Source organism: Leptonotus elevatus, chromosome 1 (assembly GCF_054856555.1).
Source record: "Leptonotus elevatus isolate MCC_2025b chromosome 1, RoL_Lele_1.0, whole genome shotgun sequence".
Classification (NCBI taxonomy): domain Eukaryota; kingdom Metazoa; phylum Chordata; class Actinopteri; order Syngnathiformes; family Syngnathidae; genus Leptonotus; species Leptonotus elevatus.
Window position 1 is genome coordinate 40993720 of NC_141239.1, and position 15580 is coordinate 41009299.

The 15580-nt window shown below is 42.8% G+C and overlaps 1 protein-coding gene across 3 annotated transcripts; it reads left to right on the top strand.

Moving 5' to 3' along the window:
- Nucleotides 1–1224: 1224 nt before the first annotated feature.
- On the top strand, nucleotides 1225–14731 carry tbc1d10b (TBC1 domain family, member 10b). 3 transcript variants are annotated; one of them, XM_086058412.1, is made up of 10 exons: nucleotides 1225–1691; nucleotides 3256–4538; nucleotides 6225–6324; nucleotides 6457–6564; nucleotides 7537–7643; nucleotides 7801–7915; nucleotides 9004–9069; nucleotides 9143–9332; nucleotides 9471–9625; nucleotides 11406–14731. In XM_086058412.1, the coding sequence occupies exons 2-10, from the start codon at nucleotides 3274–3276 to the stop codon at nucleotides 12297–12299; spliced, it is 3000 nt and encodes a 999-aa protein (XP_085914538.1). In that variant the 5' UTR covers nucleotides 1225–1691; nucleotides 3256–3273; the 3' UTR covers nucleotides 12300–14731. The 3 variants fall into 3 exon arrangements, with proteins under 3 accessions (XP_085914538.1, XP_085914529.1, XP_085914546.1); XM_086058403.1 differs by lacking the exon at nucleotides 1225–1691 and having other exon boundaries at nucleotides 3247–4538; XM_086058420.1 differs by lacking the exon at nucleotides 1225–1691 and having other exon boundaries at nucleotides 3247–4538; nucleotides 7537–7623; nucleotides 7883–7915.
- Nucleotides 14732–15580: the final 849 nt, after the last annotated feature.

Below are 15580 nucleotides of genomic sequence, written 5' to 3' on the forward strand. Positions count from 1 at the left end.
CTCATCATTTACATGATTCACACTGATGTGTGGAGAGACCAGCTACATTTGATCCAAAATGGAAATGAGGCCCTTGTTACACCTGATTTGTTCAGAAACATTTGAGTCATTACTTTACTATGTGGTTCATGTATTTTTTGGTTTTATTACATGGTTGATTAGAACCTTACTGTCTCAAACCAAATTTTGTTTCATACAGGGACCATGATTGTTTTCATAGGCTTCGAGAAAACATTTAGCACTTCGTATTGTCAGTGATTGAATTTGAGCACCAGGCATGCATTGGCCTCAACATGCCTGCAAAGTCATTAGTGTAGGCTACATATTAACAGGAAGGCAACTATTTGTGTTTTGAAGCAGACATTTGGTGAGATGACTTGAACTCTAGGTTTGTATTAGCACAAATAAATCAACTTAAAGCAGGTATCCTAGTCAGAAGAGTGACACTTAATTGCCAGGCTTTTTTTTTTTGCCGGCACTGTCTAATATGACTGGAGTATTTCGAGTATTCTGGATTGTTCATTGCTGCATTCATGTTCAATTTCCATCCATTCTCTCTACTGCTTGTCCTCATTATAGTCACTGATGATCTGGTGATCATTATCAAGGTTGATTTTTGGGTGAGGTACACCCTGGACTGATCACTGAAGTCACAGGGTACGTAAAGAAAAATGACCATCCACACACCTAATTTGGAGTCTTCAATTAACCCAATATGTTTTGTTGTTGGTTTGTTTTTGTTTTTTAAATGAGGGAAATACTGTATGCAGACTCCACACAGGAGTGCCACAGCCCCGATTTGAACCCCAAACCTCACAACTCAGAGGCAGTTACCATTATTGTTAAAACCCATTATTTAAAATAATATAGACAAAGGCTTGACAAATAAACATAACGCCTCTTTATTATCTACTTTCCTTCATGAGGCCAAAATAAGCAGTCATGAATGTAAAGTCAGCCCACTGGGTGAAATAAGTAGGATTTGTCGCCATCTGTCGATCAGAATTGTTAAGTACATCAGTATGACGTAATGACGTCATCAGTCTGCTCAATCTACCAGAGTTTGTCAGCGAATTAAAAGTTTAAAAAAATATTTAAAAAATCGACAAATATTTATTATTTCTTCCAGTGGTTTGTCCTAGTAAAAAAAGAAGAAAAAAAAGTGACTTTATAAACCCTTTAACGGCGTCGCTGCCGCGCGCCTGCGTGCTCGGCTCTGCGGACGCGCGCACGTACGGAGCTGTCAATCGGAAATGCAGGCGGCTCGCGGAGGATGTACCCGCGCCGCTCAACTTGGATGCATTAAACAAAAGAAATTATTTATTTTTGCTTTTTAGGGATGCAGGAATAAAACAGTCCGGTGAGCAGGTAGCTCCAGTGAAATGGTTGGCAAAGTAACGCGGGCTAGCAAGCAATGCTAACATACGGACGGCTGCTGCTCGAAGAAGCTAATAACTAGCTGCTAGGCTAGCCTGGCTAACACCACCCACTACGAACCATCATCACCACCACCCGAAGCCGCCGAGCGTCCTCATCCTCGCCGCTTCCCCGGTGGGTCGCCTTCTCCGCAGTTTCCCTTCCTTTCCACCAAGGAGCTTGGCGGAGGAGCTGTCGCTGTGGCGGGCCAACGCACGCCCAGCAACCCCCTGGCCACCCGGGCGGACGCGTCGCAGTGACAACGCCGGGCGTGGGTGAGTCGAGCTTTTGACGGGAGGGGGCGACCGATCGGGGCAAGCCGAGAGGCCAAGGCCGCGGACCCTGCTCGACCGGGCCTCCTGGCACGTCGGGTGCGCGTTGGCTAATTAGCTGTGCGTAAATCGTTCTTGTTGGGCGGCCAGACCTCCCACTGGGGAGAGCATTTGAATAGTGTTGTTAGCTTAGCATGTATGCTCCACACTGCTCGATCAGCAGAATAGCGGATCAGCGCTGTGTTGATAAGAGTGTTGTGTTATTTTGAAACGCTTGACACACGATTAATTTGAAAGAGTCATTCGTGCAAAATATGTTACTCTGGTCATGCGACCTGCGCAGTGCACTGGCAGTCTGCTACAAAGTGGAATTACTCATCACATCCTTTCTATTTATAAGATGCTGGCTTGCATAAGAGGAAATGCAGCCTGGCATTCATTGTTGTATTGTATGTTTGAGAGAGTGCAGCTATTTGATTGAAATGAAGAGATATGCTTTACAAAAATATTTTTTTTATTGTATCGCATGTGCTCATCTGTAAAAGCAGTAGATACAAATACTTGATGATGATAGCAATGAAAGGACTAGAAATGATCCACTATCGAGAAACGTACACTCCATGTGCAATTAATGCACTTATCATAATCCCTCTTGTCAGTTGCTTGTGATGATTGACACGTTGCGTAATTGAAATCATTTTGGATATTTAAGAAAATATCTATGGCACATTTGACCACACCTACGTGCAGGGTTTTTCCTGTGTACAAAATTCAGAGGCGGCCACCTCCACCGTATTTGCTAGCCACCTCCAGCCTGAGAAACTGATAATGAATGAATGCTTTAACATGATAATAGTCATGTTCTTTTTGTAACTATTACTCTTATTATTGAAACATGGAATTATTATATGTTGCCTGTAAAAATTGAAAGCAAGTCAGTTGAATTTACAGAATACATGCACGTCATGGTGCAGGAGTGCAGCCAATAATGGTATCGGTCACCGCCATGAGAAAATAAAGACTGGCATTGGCACCGATACCAATACCTGGTATCAGTAGTTACCCATCATAGTCAGGATGGTACCACCTCTGCCTGAATTTGAGCCAGGAAAGACCTTGTACGTGTCATGATTAATGTGCTCACTCCTGACGGCAATTATTCATGAAAATGACTTCCTTCACAATAGAAATAAGCATGATTAGAAAGAACTCGCAAGTAATCCAGTAAAGAACCTTATTGTCAATTTCTCATGATAAAACAGCTTGCACAAAATAAGTAAAATCCATTATAAGCAATAATCAATAGTCAAAAAAGTCGTTCATGTTGGCACTGTACATGTCTTTGTTAATATGATCGCTTGTCTTATGAGAAATGACCACCACCTTGCGCAATGGAAATAAAACTTGTAGAAATAAGTCACTGAGTTAAAAGAAATACAAATGTGTTGTCACAAGGTAATCATTATATCACTGAACCATTTTAGCGGCCGTGACTTCATACATTTGGTATGAGCTGTTGATGTTTATTTGCCGATTCATTGTTGCAAAATGTCCACCCATGTTACAGGAGAGCTCTTGTCACAACATGGCCGAACTTTCTGCCTTGTCGTCGTCATCGCCGCCGCCTGCCTTGGTCGACGCCCATGCGGCTCCCTCTGCCTCGTCGGTGGCGACCAAATCTTCCCTCTGCAATGATGTGAATTTAATTGGAGACACTCCTGACACACTGTTGACGCCTCCACTGCCGATTTTGGCAACTACCCAGACCTCCGTGGGCGATGATGGATCGGCGGCGCCCCAGAAGGAGCAAGTGGTGGGGCATGGTGCTGCCATTGAAGCAGATGTACCGCAACAGACGTCCCCTTCTCCTGACCACACTCCCGGTCCTAACCTGTACCCAAGCGTGCATGTCACCCACAACCCTCCCTCCGCCACTGCTGATGTCCCTGTGGTGCCCACAGTTGTGGCACCCCCAGTCGCGGCGGCACCCCCAGTCGCGGCGGCACCCCCAGTCGCGGCGGCACCCCCAGTCGCGGCGGCACCCCCAGTCGCGGCGGCACCCCCAGTCGCGGCGGCACCCTCAGTCGCGGCGGCACCCCCAGTCGCGGCGGCACCCTCAGTCGCGCCGGCACCCCTAGTCGCGCCGGCACCCCCAGTCGCGGTGGCGGCACCCCCAGTCGTGGCGGCACCCTCAGTCGCGACGGCACCCCCATTCGCGGCGGCACCCCCAGTCACGGCGGCACCCTCAGTCGCGGCGGCACCCTCAGTCGCGGCGGCACCCCCATTCGCGGCGGCACCCCCATTCGCGGCGGCACCCCCATTCGCGGCGGCACCCCCATTCGCGGCGGCACCCTCAGTCGCGGCGGCACCCTCACTCGCGGCGGCACCCCCAGTCGCAGCTGCACCCCCTGTCGTGGAGGAGAAACCACAGCAATCCCCCAAGAGCCCTCCCCCGCCTGTGTCCCCCAAGCCTCAAAGTCCCATCAAAGCACAGCCACCCTGCACACCGCCTCCACGGGTGGCGCACCCCAGCCCCACGGTGCCGCTCATCCAAGAACCTGACCCCAGCCTCCCTCCACCCTGCACCCCGCCACCAAGAGCCGGACACTCCAGCCCCACAGTGCCGCTCATTCAAGAGCCCAGCCTCCCCCAGCTGGGCGCCCAGCGGCCGGCCCCCGACACCCTCAGCTACCTGGAATCTGCCAGTCTGATGTCGGGGACGCTGGAGTCGCTATCAGGCCTCGGGGACGACGGCAGTTCACTGGGCTCCGACTCAGAGATCAACGGCTTGGCGGTGAGGCGCACCGACAAGTACGGGTTCTTGGGTGGCAACCAGTTCAGCGAGCTGAGGTCAGTTCAGTGTCATCAAAGTATTATGTGTGTGTGTGGGTGTCACCCTGCATTGCCAGCGTTGAGATCAGCTGTTTTGTTGCGTTTATTTGTTGCGATTTATGATGGTGAACTGTTTTACCAGTGATACTTTCGTAGACTAAACGTTTTCGTCATATTTTTTGTCACAAAAAAAAAATTCTGGCGGAAATGAAACTTTCACAAAAAAAAATTCACAAAATCCAACCAGAAGGAATGAGACGCGGGCGGGAGAAAAGAACCACTCAGAAACTGTTCACTGCACTTTATTTAATGTTCAAACATGTTTACATTCTTGTGCAGCTGTAAGATTAATTTCAGGCAATTATGCACTTTAAAAAAAATGTTTTAGGTGAAAACTACGTTTTATGATATCATATTAGTTATTAGTAGATATCAGTTCAACATGTTTCATTGAAACAGAGTTTAATAAAGGCACCGTTGTGTTTAATGTGTCTTGCGTGTTAAACTACAGTTACAAATATTTTCTGTATAAAAGTTGAAATGTATGCTGAAGGAAAACATCGACTAAATTGTCAATTCGTCGACTAAAATTTAACTTTATTTTCGTCGACTAAAATTGGATTAAAACAAAAATACAATCAGATGACTAAAGTATGACAAAAACTTTTGTTAATTTTAGTCAAAATACTATAAAACTAAGACTAAATTAAAATTTATTGTAAAAATTAACACTGTATAACAGTTGATAATGCTATAAAATGAGAACATTAAATATTTGTCATTAAGTTAAAATTGAACATTTTCTTGTTCAATTCTAACATTTTATTACAGTTAGTGGTGGTTATTGTCTTTTTACACTTGTATGTGAGTTAGCAATGTTAAAAAGTTGATGCATTTACATTTCATGCGCAACGTTGAAGCAAAGTAGTTTTACATACATTTGATTTGTTTTAACTATCTTTTTACACTTGATAATTAGGACTAAGTATTGTTTTTACGTGAATGTAAGTAGCTGTTAACTTGACATATATATATGACAAATAGGAATGCTATGATGTGACTCCAAAGTTAAAGCATTGCCATTATATAAAAATAAATACAAATATTTTTATTGATGTTCAAAGAAACATGTTAGAGCTTCAGACACCCGGAAAGTCAAAATATGATCCTAAATAAAAACAAGAATTTATTACTAAATGATAGTAGTAAAAAAAGTGTCAGTAGGCCATTACATTAAAAGTGGCCAATTATCGTTTTTGAACGTTGCTCATAATACTCATCTGATCTCTTCCTTTAGCGCTGTGCATTCATTGCCTGTAGACTTTAATTAGATGGTGACAGTTTTGTAGATTTGTAATCTCCATTGCAGTTCCGCTCTGCCACCGGCACGTTTGACTGTTCTAAACACCCACCGGGGCAGCTTCATGCAAATGGACGCACTTGTTTGTGTCATCACTTTGCCTCGCCATCTCGTTCCTGCCGCTCTAAACTTCCTTATTAATTTGCTTGCGCTGTGATTCACATGCTGAGTGTTTGTGAGTCACCAACATGCACTCAACTTCTATGTTGCAACCTCTCATCGTCCCTCTTCATAACTTTGATAAGACAATTGCTCCTCCACTCTACTGCCTCTTAAGGATGTATCTGTACGCTTGTATCGGCTATTGTGTCATTGTGACATTGTTGTATTGTTCATTGTGGCAGTGACAAGGAAGTGCGATTGGAGGTGGCCCGGCAGAGGGAGATGAAATGGCTGGACATGTTCAACAACTGGGACAAATGGATTAAACATCGCTTCCAGAAGGTACGACCCCGGCCCGCGTACTCGCAGCTTCTGGTTGTCGTGGAAACCATCGGAAGCACTTTTCGGGAGCAAGCAGAGCGATAATAATGGTAGTAAAGTGAAAGTCATTTTAATAAAGTGTATTTATTGCAGGTGAAGTTGCGCTGCCGGAAGGGGGTCCCGTCGTCGCTCCGCTCCAAAGCCTGGCAGCTGTTGTCCAACAGTCAGGAGCTGCTGGACGCCAACCCTGGAAAGTTTGAGGTACAATGCAGCCAGTCATACAGTTAGTAGACACACTCGGTATACAGTCAGAGAGACCACTTACACGATGAGGAAAAATGTATCGTACCTAGAGTGACATTTGGGAGGCAGCTAGCCCAACCGTTAGCTTATCTGGTAACTAGTACGTGCGTTGAAGTGGTTGTCGTACCTTTTAGAGTGAATGACGTGATCGACCCAGCACGACGAGCTACTCCTCTACATTTTCAGCGAGCTTCCTGATTGGGTATTGTTCCGTTGTTTCACGTCACGATCACAAAGTTTGGTCTAATTCTAATTCTGCCAACATGGTGTTGGCCACACATATAAGGGATGTCTCTGGCGGTCTTACTTGTCACACACCAAACCACAGGCTAATCACACATGATAATCTTTGAGAGACATCTGATGATCGAGCTTTTGCTGACTGCTCAAATTTGTCCCGATTATCGCCGTGTGTGCCTTACTTTAGTGGGAAGATACTTGTTGTTTACAATGTTCCCAAACATGCCTGAAATTCTTAAAAATGTTTGACGTTCTATTCTATGTTGCGATTTTGCTACTTTGGGCATTTCTTTGAATTCTTGTGAAAGTGACATAAATAGTTTGGCTTGACTACAAAACGAGCGCTGTAAGCATTATGTGGCAATCGCTGCTCTTTGTTAGCTATAGCATCTGTATTAGAAGGTGAAAACGATGCCACCAGGTTGAACCGTTGGTCCGTGTTCAAGTGGCGTCAAAGTGACAGCCTGGCAAAGGGAAGTTGTGGCCCAGGCGTCTGCGGGGCGAAGGAAACTGTAAGCCTCTTATCGCGCCGCCTAATCCCGCCCATCAGACCTCAAATTCGTCTCGCTTGCTGGAGGGAGGAGGCCTTCTTTCGTGTTCTGTATCGACTTCCTGTGGTCTCACGGTTGTGTCATCCTAAGCACTTATGGACGCTCGGAAACTACTCAGGGGTTTTTGTCTTGTCCGCAGGAGCTGGAGAGAGAGCCGGGAGAGGCTAAGTGGTTGGACATCATCGAGAAAGATCTTCACAGGCAGTTTCCCTTCCATGAGATGTTTGCTGCACGGGGTGGCCACGGGTCAGAATCCAACCCAACTTCATTTAATGGATGGATTTCAATATCAATTAAAAATAATAGTGATTTCTTTTTTGCCCCATAATTGCCAGCCCTACTGCTACTATAACCTTTAAAGACACCAAAATGTATTGATTATAGATTTGTTGTGGGTCCGCAGGCAACAGGATCTCTACCGCATTTTAAAGGCGTACACCATCTACCGGCCTGACGAGGGCTACTGCCAGGCGCAGGCTCCCGTGGCTGCCGTGCTCCTCATGCACATGCCCGCTGAGGTGTGTGAGCGTTTGGGATGATTTCGGGTCCATTTCCAGTTATTTTGTTGTTTCTTAATAAGTGGCAGCTGTGGTTTTAACCGTGATACTTGCATTGCTCAAGTGTGACGGCGTATTAGGGCCACGTATAAAAAAAAATTGACGGGGGGGGGGGGGGTTAATATTCCTAGCGTAACTATAGTCTGGGCGAGGTTCTGGCTAACGTAAGGATTTGTTGGTGGCTAATGGAACATTCTTTATAAAATGAAAAGGCGGACTTCTTCTTAATTTAAACTTGACTCGTCATACTTTACACGGCAGCTAGAGCGACAACACTTCCTGATCCCCTATCAGCTGTCTTAACACTAACCAATCAGAAGCTAGCATACTTTAGGTAAATGCAAGTGAATGACGGAGAGCGGCAGAACTTGCACCAAAAAAATACCAAAATGTGTAAATTATAATTCTGGAAGCATAAATGTCAAGTAAATATCCATTTTAACAAATTAAATTAAATGCTTGATCGCCCGGGTTTGGACTTTCGCAAAGTGAGGTGTCTTTGACGCCGGGAGTACCAAAACCAACGCTTCAAAGTGCGAATGATTAACATGATATGGTTCATCTCTGCTAAAGCAATTACTATCTCCTTTTTTTGAAAACCCAACTGAAAAGTATTGGCACAAACATCCGAGTCGTGCGCTACGTGTATTTCTCATACGTTTCAGAGTTTTTTTTCCCTCAAAAATCTTCCACTTTCGAAAGTTGGAAATTTGCGAGTTTATTTCTCGTAAATTTACGAGTTTTTATAAAGTGGCAAATTTGCGAGTTTTTTCTCACAATATTACCCCCGTCTAAAAAATATTGACTGTATATACGCGGCCCTAATACGCCGTCGTACTCAAGTGATGGTGTGCCTAGACTTATTATTATTATTTTTATTATTATTTTATTTATTTTTATTTTTTCTTTGAGTGCCATTTTTACTGTGCACTTGTACAGTATGTGGCAATGATGCCCTTTTTCTTACATTACTGTGTGCTCACAATGTCATGTGCCTGGTCACAAGATGGCCGTTGACAGTAATGCATGTGTGCACTTGTGATCCGCAGCAAGCCTTCTGGTGCCTGGTGCAGATATGCGAAAAGTATCTCCCGGGCTACTACAGCGCCGGGCTGGTGAGTCCGCTGAAAAGCTCAATGTCACCTTCTGTCTTCGTTTGCTGACTCGTGTGTTATTTTCCTCCTCCAGGAAGCCATCCAGCTGGACGGCGAGATCTTTTTCTCGCTGTTACGCCGCACGTGTCCCATGGCTTACAGACACTTGAAGAAGTTCAAGATCGACCCCATCCTCTACATGACCGAGTGGTTCATGTGCATCTTCTCGCGCACGCTGCCGTGGGCCTGCGTGCTGCGCGTGTGGGACATGTTCTTCTGTGAAGGTACCAAATACCGCGCAACTTTACGCATTTGACTTGATGTTTCTATTTTGTAAGTCAGTGCAATAACTGACAAGAGGCAGAATTGTGCACCTTTTTTTTTTTGCTTTCAACTTTGTGTATTTTTGTGGTCTTGTCTAGGGGTGAAAATCGTGTTCCGCGTGGGCCTGGTGCTGCTCAAGCAGATGCTGGGCTCGGTGGACAAACTGAGGGAGGTGCAGGGCATGTACGAGACCATGGAGCGGCTCAGGGGTATCACGCCAGACACCATCAGGGAGGATAACCTGGTCCAGGAGGTGCGTCACTCCTCAAATTGACAGTCCTCTCTCAAATTGAAGCAGAGTCAGTACCTTTTTGACCATTCACATATGCAAAACAGAAGATTATTATATAGATATTTTTATTGTTCTTTAACATTTTCCTTTCATGTGTTTTATGCTAAAATAAAAAAGTACCAACCCTGTTTGATATGAAATGTAATGTAACAAAAGTGCATTTGTGTACAGGTAACCAGCAACGTTATTTTTCTTTTTAACTTTACCGCTGGCTGTGTTTGGGGGAAAGTCTGGAAATTGAATCCCCAGCATTTGAATATTTTGACATTCTTGGTTGCAAAAGAAACACTACATACCTGTTTTGAAAAATCCACAAGAACATCTGACACATTTAAAGTTGGAAAGAAAAACTTAACTCGTCACTGATGGTTGCAGCAGCGACATCCGACTGTTTCAGATCCAGAACATCTGTAGTAAAAATGACAACCAACCAACACTAAACATATAATATCAGCCTTTTAACAACTTTATTTGAACCAGGGTTATAATAGTTTAGGAATTTTCATTGTGGTTAGTTGTTAATGTTATTCGATTTAGAGTTTTGTTGTTGTTGTAAATTTGGTTAGATTTAATTTTCAGAGCGTGTTCATTAGTTTTTATTGATTTGAGTTTTTGGAAAATGCTTTGTTTAAGTTTAATTGTGGTTTTTTTATTTTTATTAATTTTAGTACGAATGTTATGTATTTATGTGTGCGCTAGATAAAAAACATTGTGTAGTAAAAACTCATTCATAAATCAAATCCAGGTACTGTATTATCATCCCCTGACTTTGAAGTACAATTAGTACAGTGCATAAGATTGCTTGTTAAATTAGACTAATCACAGCCTGAAAGTCTTAAAGCTGGGATAATCTTGCTTTCCATCCCTTTGTTTGGCAAGTTACGAACTTCTAAACTGCATTTGTGGCTTGGATTCCTGTTGAGCAGTACTAAACCCGGTTGTACTATGTACTACAGTAATTTCTGGACTAAAAGGCGCACCTGACTTTAAGCCGCGCTAGCTAAATTAATACTTGAGTTTGTTACACATATAAGCCAACTTCATGAACTAAAATAACCTTGATTATAACACAACCAAGACATGCAGACAGACTATACCATACTATACTACTTCCAAGGGATGTAACAATATCCATACATCACAATACGATAATTATCACAATATTGTTGGAAGGCTGGCAATTTAAAAAAAGGTAACAATATTGTAAAAAAAAAAAGAAAAAATACCTCATACTACCCCCCCCCCCTCCCCCCACACACACACACATACATACACACATACACACACATAATATTGTGCTTTTGTACGTAAACAGCAATGCATATAAACACTCGGTTGACAAGCGCATTACGTTCCACTTCATCTGACCATTAGCGTGGATTTTAAACATAGAAGGGCCAAAACAGGCCTTGTAAAAATTAAATGTCACTAAAAGAACTAGCCACCAGAGGGTGCTAGAACTGCACAAATGGAAATCAACCAGATTTTTTTTTAACAGATTTAAATATCGTGACATGACCACGGCGATATTGTGGCAGTTATAATATCATGATATTGCCGTTATCGTTACATCCCTACTACTTACAAGTGTATTCCTTATCCCCGTTTAGCATATCTCTTTGTTTTATGCTGCCCTCTGGTGGCCAAGACACTCGCACTGGACACACACTGTCTCTGTCCACTTCTTCCTCTCACCTCCTGAGTGAAATATTCCCCTCACATGGCTCTCTTTGTCATCCAGGTGATCCTTCTCCAGGTGACGGAGGCGCTGATCGAGCGCGAGTGCACGGTCCAGGTGAGGAAATGGCGAGAGTCCCGAGGGGAGCTGACTCACCAGCCCGGCCGCCGCCTACACGGCACCCGAGCTATCTTCGAGCACAAGCGTCGCGCAGCCGCCATCAGTTCGGGAGGCAGCTTCTCCTTCCTGTCCAGCTCCATCCCGCCACCGGGACCCCTGCGGGCGTCGTCCTCCCTGCTCTCGCTCCCGGGCTTCCGCAAGTCCAGGACGCCGTTCCACTCACACAGCAAGAAGAGCTCCTTTTCGGGGCCCTCGTTTTCTGATGGTGCGCGGTCACAGTCGCCCCCAGCCGTCGGCAGCCAGAAGCCGCCGATTCCCCCCGGGGCGGCGCAGAGGGCGCTGCAAGTGCAGAGCCCCCTCGTTGGGACCGGCCCACGAGGCGGTCAAAGTTCACCAACGCCCAACGCTTTATCCCCCTCCCCGAGGATCGTCTCAGAGCAGATCACGCCCACCATTCCCTCGCCCACCGCCAACAACACCCCCCTGATGCCTGGCACCGATGCCAACAAGAAGACAGCGGCGGAGTCCCCGCCGGCCACGCCGCCACCTCGCGTTGAGGAGGACGGCCGCAAGAAGAAGAAGAACAGGGAGGACAAGAAGAAGGAGCGCGAGGATGAGAAGAAGCGGCTGAAGGAGAAAAAGGAGAAGGACAAGGCAGAGAAGGAGAGACTTAAGAAGGAGAAAGAGCGTCTGGAGAAGGAGAAGAAGAAAGCGGGAAAGAAGAAGGACAAAGGGGCAGCGGGACCGGGGCCGGAACTTGACAAAAACGGGGCAGCCGCGGCGACAGCCAGAGATTCCACCTCATTGGAGCATGAAAAGAAAAAGGAGGCGGAGTGAGACAAAAGCAATTAGGTTTACATCAGAGACAGAATGACAGATTAGAAAAAAATATTGGCCTAATAGCACAATTGCCTACTTGTCCTTTTGAACATTTTCAGAAAACAAGAAGAAAAAAAACAAATTAATGCAGAGAGCACATTATTATTATTTTTTTATATTATTATTGTGACAATAAATAATAGGCAATTATGCTATTAAGCTAAAGAAATGGGACTTCATGGATTGGGACGTGTCCATCTTTCAAAAGCAAGGAAATTATCTCATGGTCACAACATGGCACCATTTTTTTTTTATAAATAACTTTATTGTTTTAACCATGACGAACAACAGAAGATGTACATAATAAGAATTAAAGCCCCACCTCCAAAGACGTTTAATTGGATGGTGATTAAAACATCGAGTCGTCTCCAGCAAGACTTCCGGGTCCTATTTATTGGATGTTGTGGTGCGTGCCTTAGTAGCGTAGAGTTACTGCAGTGTGCGCGCCTCCCCCTGCTGCCGACGGAGAGTATTGCAACCATGTGGTGGTGCTTTTTGTGTGTTTTTAACAAAAACAAGAGTGGGACTTTTTAAAAAGGTGATCTAATAGTTTGTTTAGGCCTCAGTGCTCACACCTGAAGGAGGTATTTAATTGATAAATTATTTATTAAACAGCAGTGTTGGATGTGCACCAAGGAGGGTTAGGGACACGCAGAAAAGTATAATGTACTATGAGTATAAAGTTGTATTTTTTTCTTAATTCCTTTTTCCAATTAATTAATTGCTTTTTCCAATTAATATAGATTTATTCTCATCATATAACTTTTCCCTGAAGATTTTCTTTCTGAAAAAAGTATGATTTTATTTTTGTAATATATTTCCTTTGAGAAAAGGCCATTTATTTTTGTAAAAAAAAGCCTTACTTTAAAAAGATTACCTTTTTCTTCTAAAAATGACTTCTTGCAATATTGTTTGTTTTTCCTTTTTTTTAATTTATTTTTTATTATTATTCATTAACAGTATCATTGTAAATTCAAAAAATTACCTTGTAAAAATGCTGTTTAATTTCATAAGATTACAACATTTCACGTTTGGAAAAAAAAAGGTGCATTTTTTTTGTTTTTTGGAGAGAAGAAAATTATACTATCAGTACATTTTTCCTCTCGAATCGCGCAACTGTATTCTCACAAGGTTACTTTATTCTTGTAGTAAGACTTTTTTTCCCACCTTATAAAACAAAATCCACTTGACTTTATTATCACAACTTTCCTTTTTTTCTCTTTTCCCCCCTCAGAAGTGTTTTTCCTCACATTGCTACTGTTTCCCTCAGGAGAAATGTAAATTTTGACCATTGAAAACAAGTTTTGAAAGGAAAAAAATCACTATTCTGATTAACACATTTTTTTTTCTCAAATATATATATTGTTCTTGAGAAGAAATTGCCTTTCTTGATTTTTTTTTTTTTGATTTTTTTTTCTCCCTGTTTAATCACTTTTTCTTTTCAGCGTGTCCCTGATCCTCCTTTTGTAGAAATTAGACCAATGAGTATTCCTTAAAAACTAATATGGATTTTATTTATCCAAATGTCGGAATGTGACTAGAAGACGATGAAGGATTATCTTTGCACTTGTAGTTACAACAAAACTTCACCTGTCGGGCTTGTTACCGGGCAGGTTTTCCCCCTCCCCGTTTTTTTGTTAGGAAGTCACTCGAGTGTGAGGTGCCCGGAGGGCCCATGTAGCATTAACCTCTCTCACCTTTTGATGTATTTATGTATAAAGTGGTTAATTTAATCAAATATAGTATATAATGATCATTAATATTATTGCTATTATTTTTCTATGCGAATCATTGGACGCCTGGTTGACTGGAAGGTTGTTGCACGTTGTCATTTATCCGCGTCAAATTCTGGAACGTTTTGGGAGTGGAAGCTCTTAACTTTCTGCTTCTTGTGATGTAACTATGTATTGTTAACGCGTTGCCATGACAACGGCCCATCAGTGCGAGGCGAGCAACACCGACTCCCTCTTCATCATCGTCCTCTTGTTGTTGTTGTCGTGGTGGTGAAGGACTTGTGTGTCACACACGCACACACACAGCGTTGACCTAGACAATTCTATGCAAACTATAACTGGACGTCTATGTCACCATAGTTACCAGGTGTGGACTTAAAAAAACAAAAAAACATTTCTGTCAGGTCCTTTGTGCATTTCTCATCTGTAAAACATCTTCCACCGATGCAACAATTTACAAGGCTTTTTGTCTTTCTTTTTTTTTTTCTCTGTGTGTTTTTGAGTTTACAAGTCACTCTGGTGAAAGTGAATTAATTGATGATGTTCTAGCTAATTGAATTCATTCCCTCACATCGACATGATGTATTTAATTGATGATAATGATGACATTTGTGATGAGTAATAAACCATAATATATTAAATTAGTCTTACGTGGAAGGTTGTTTTAGTTTTTCCTCATAATTTCCTTGTGCATGTTTTCTTGACACCTCAATTGTCTAATAATGCTACTCCTTTGATGTCAATCAAAGATTTGGTTTTACAGACCTTTAATGATGTCTGCATGTCAGTTCTTCACAGTTTTTTGTTTATCATCCCCAAACCCCTCCCTACAAGAAGAAAATATTTGTCCCCCCGTGACTATAAATAGTATCATTTGTTTATCAAATTTTTGTAAGTTCACCACCGCTCTGACAATGAGAGCACCACTGCCACCTACTGCAGTGGATGTGCAATTACACTTTATTGTAGTCAGCCCCCCCAAAAAAAGTGTTACCCACCCTATTTGAGAAGGACTGCTTTGTGTGTTCAAACAAAGCCACAATAATGCCAACAGAACTAAGAAAAGAGCAATATGAAACCCAACTAGCACACAAAATAAGAAAGATTCACATGAAACAATTAAGTCATTCACTGCCATAAATTCATTCAAAAAAACAAAAAGAATATAAAAAATTAGGAGCAACAGGCAATTATTATTTTGTACGTTTAAAACAGATATATCATTTGTGATTAATCGTGAGTTAACTAGTGAAGTCATGCGATTAATTACGATGAAAAAATGTAATCGCCTGATGCCCCTAATTTTTAATTTTTTTCGTTTCTTTTCTTCTTTTTAAATAAAAAAATAATAATTGTTATTTTTTAAATCTTAAAAAAAAAAAGATGATTTAAAAACAAGGAGTGTCAGGCAATTATTTTTTTTAATCATAATTAATCGCATAACTTCACTCACGATTAATCACAAATTTTATATCAGTTCTAAATGTACAATAAAAACAATTCTAG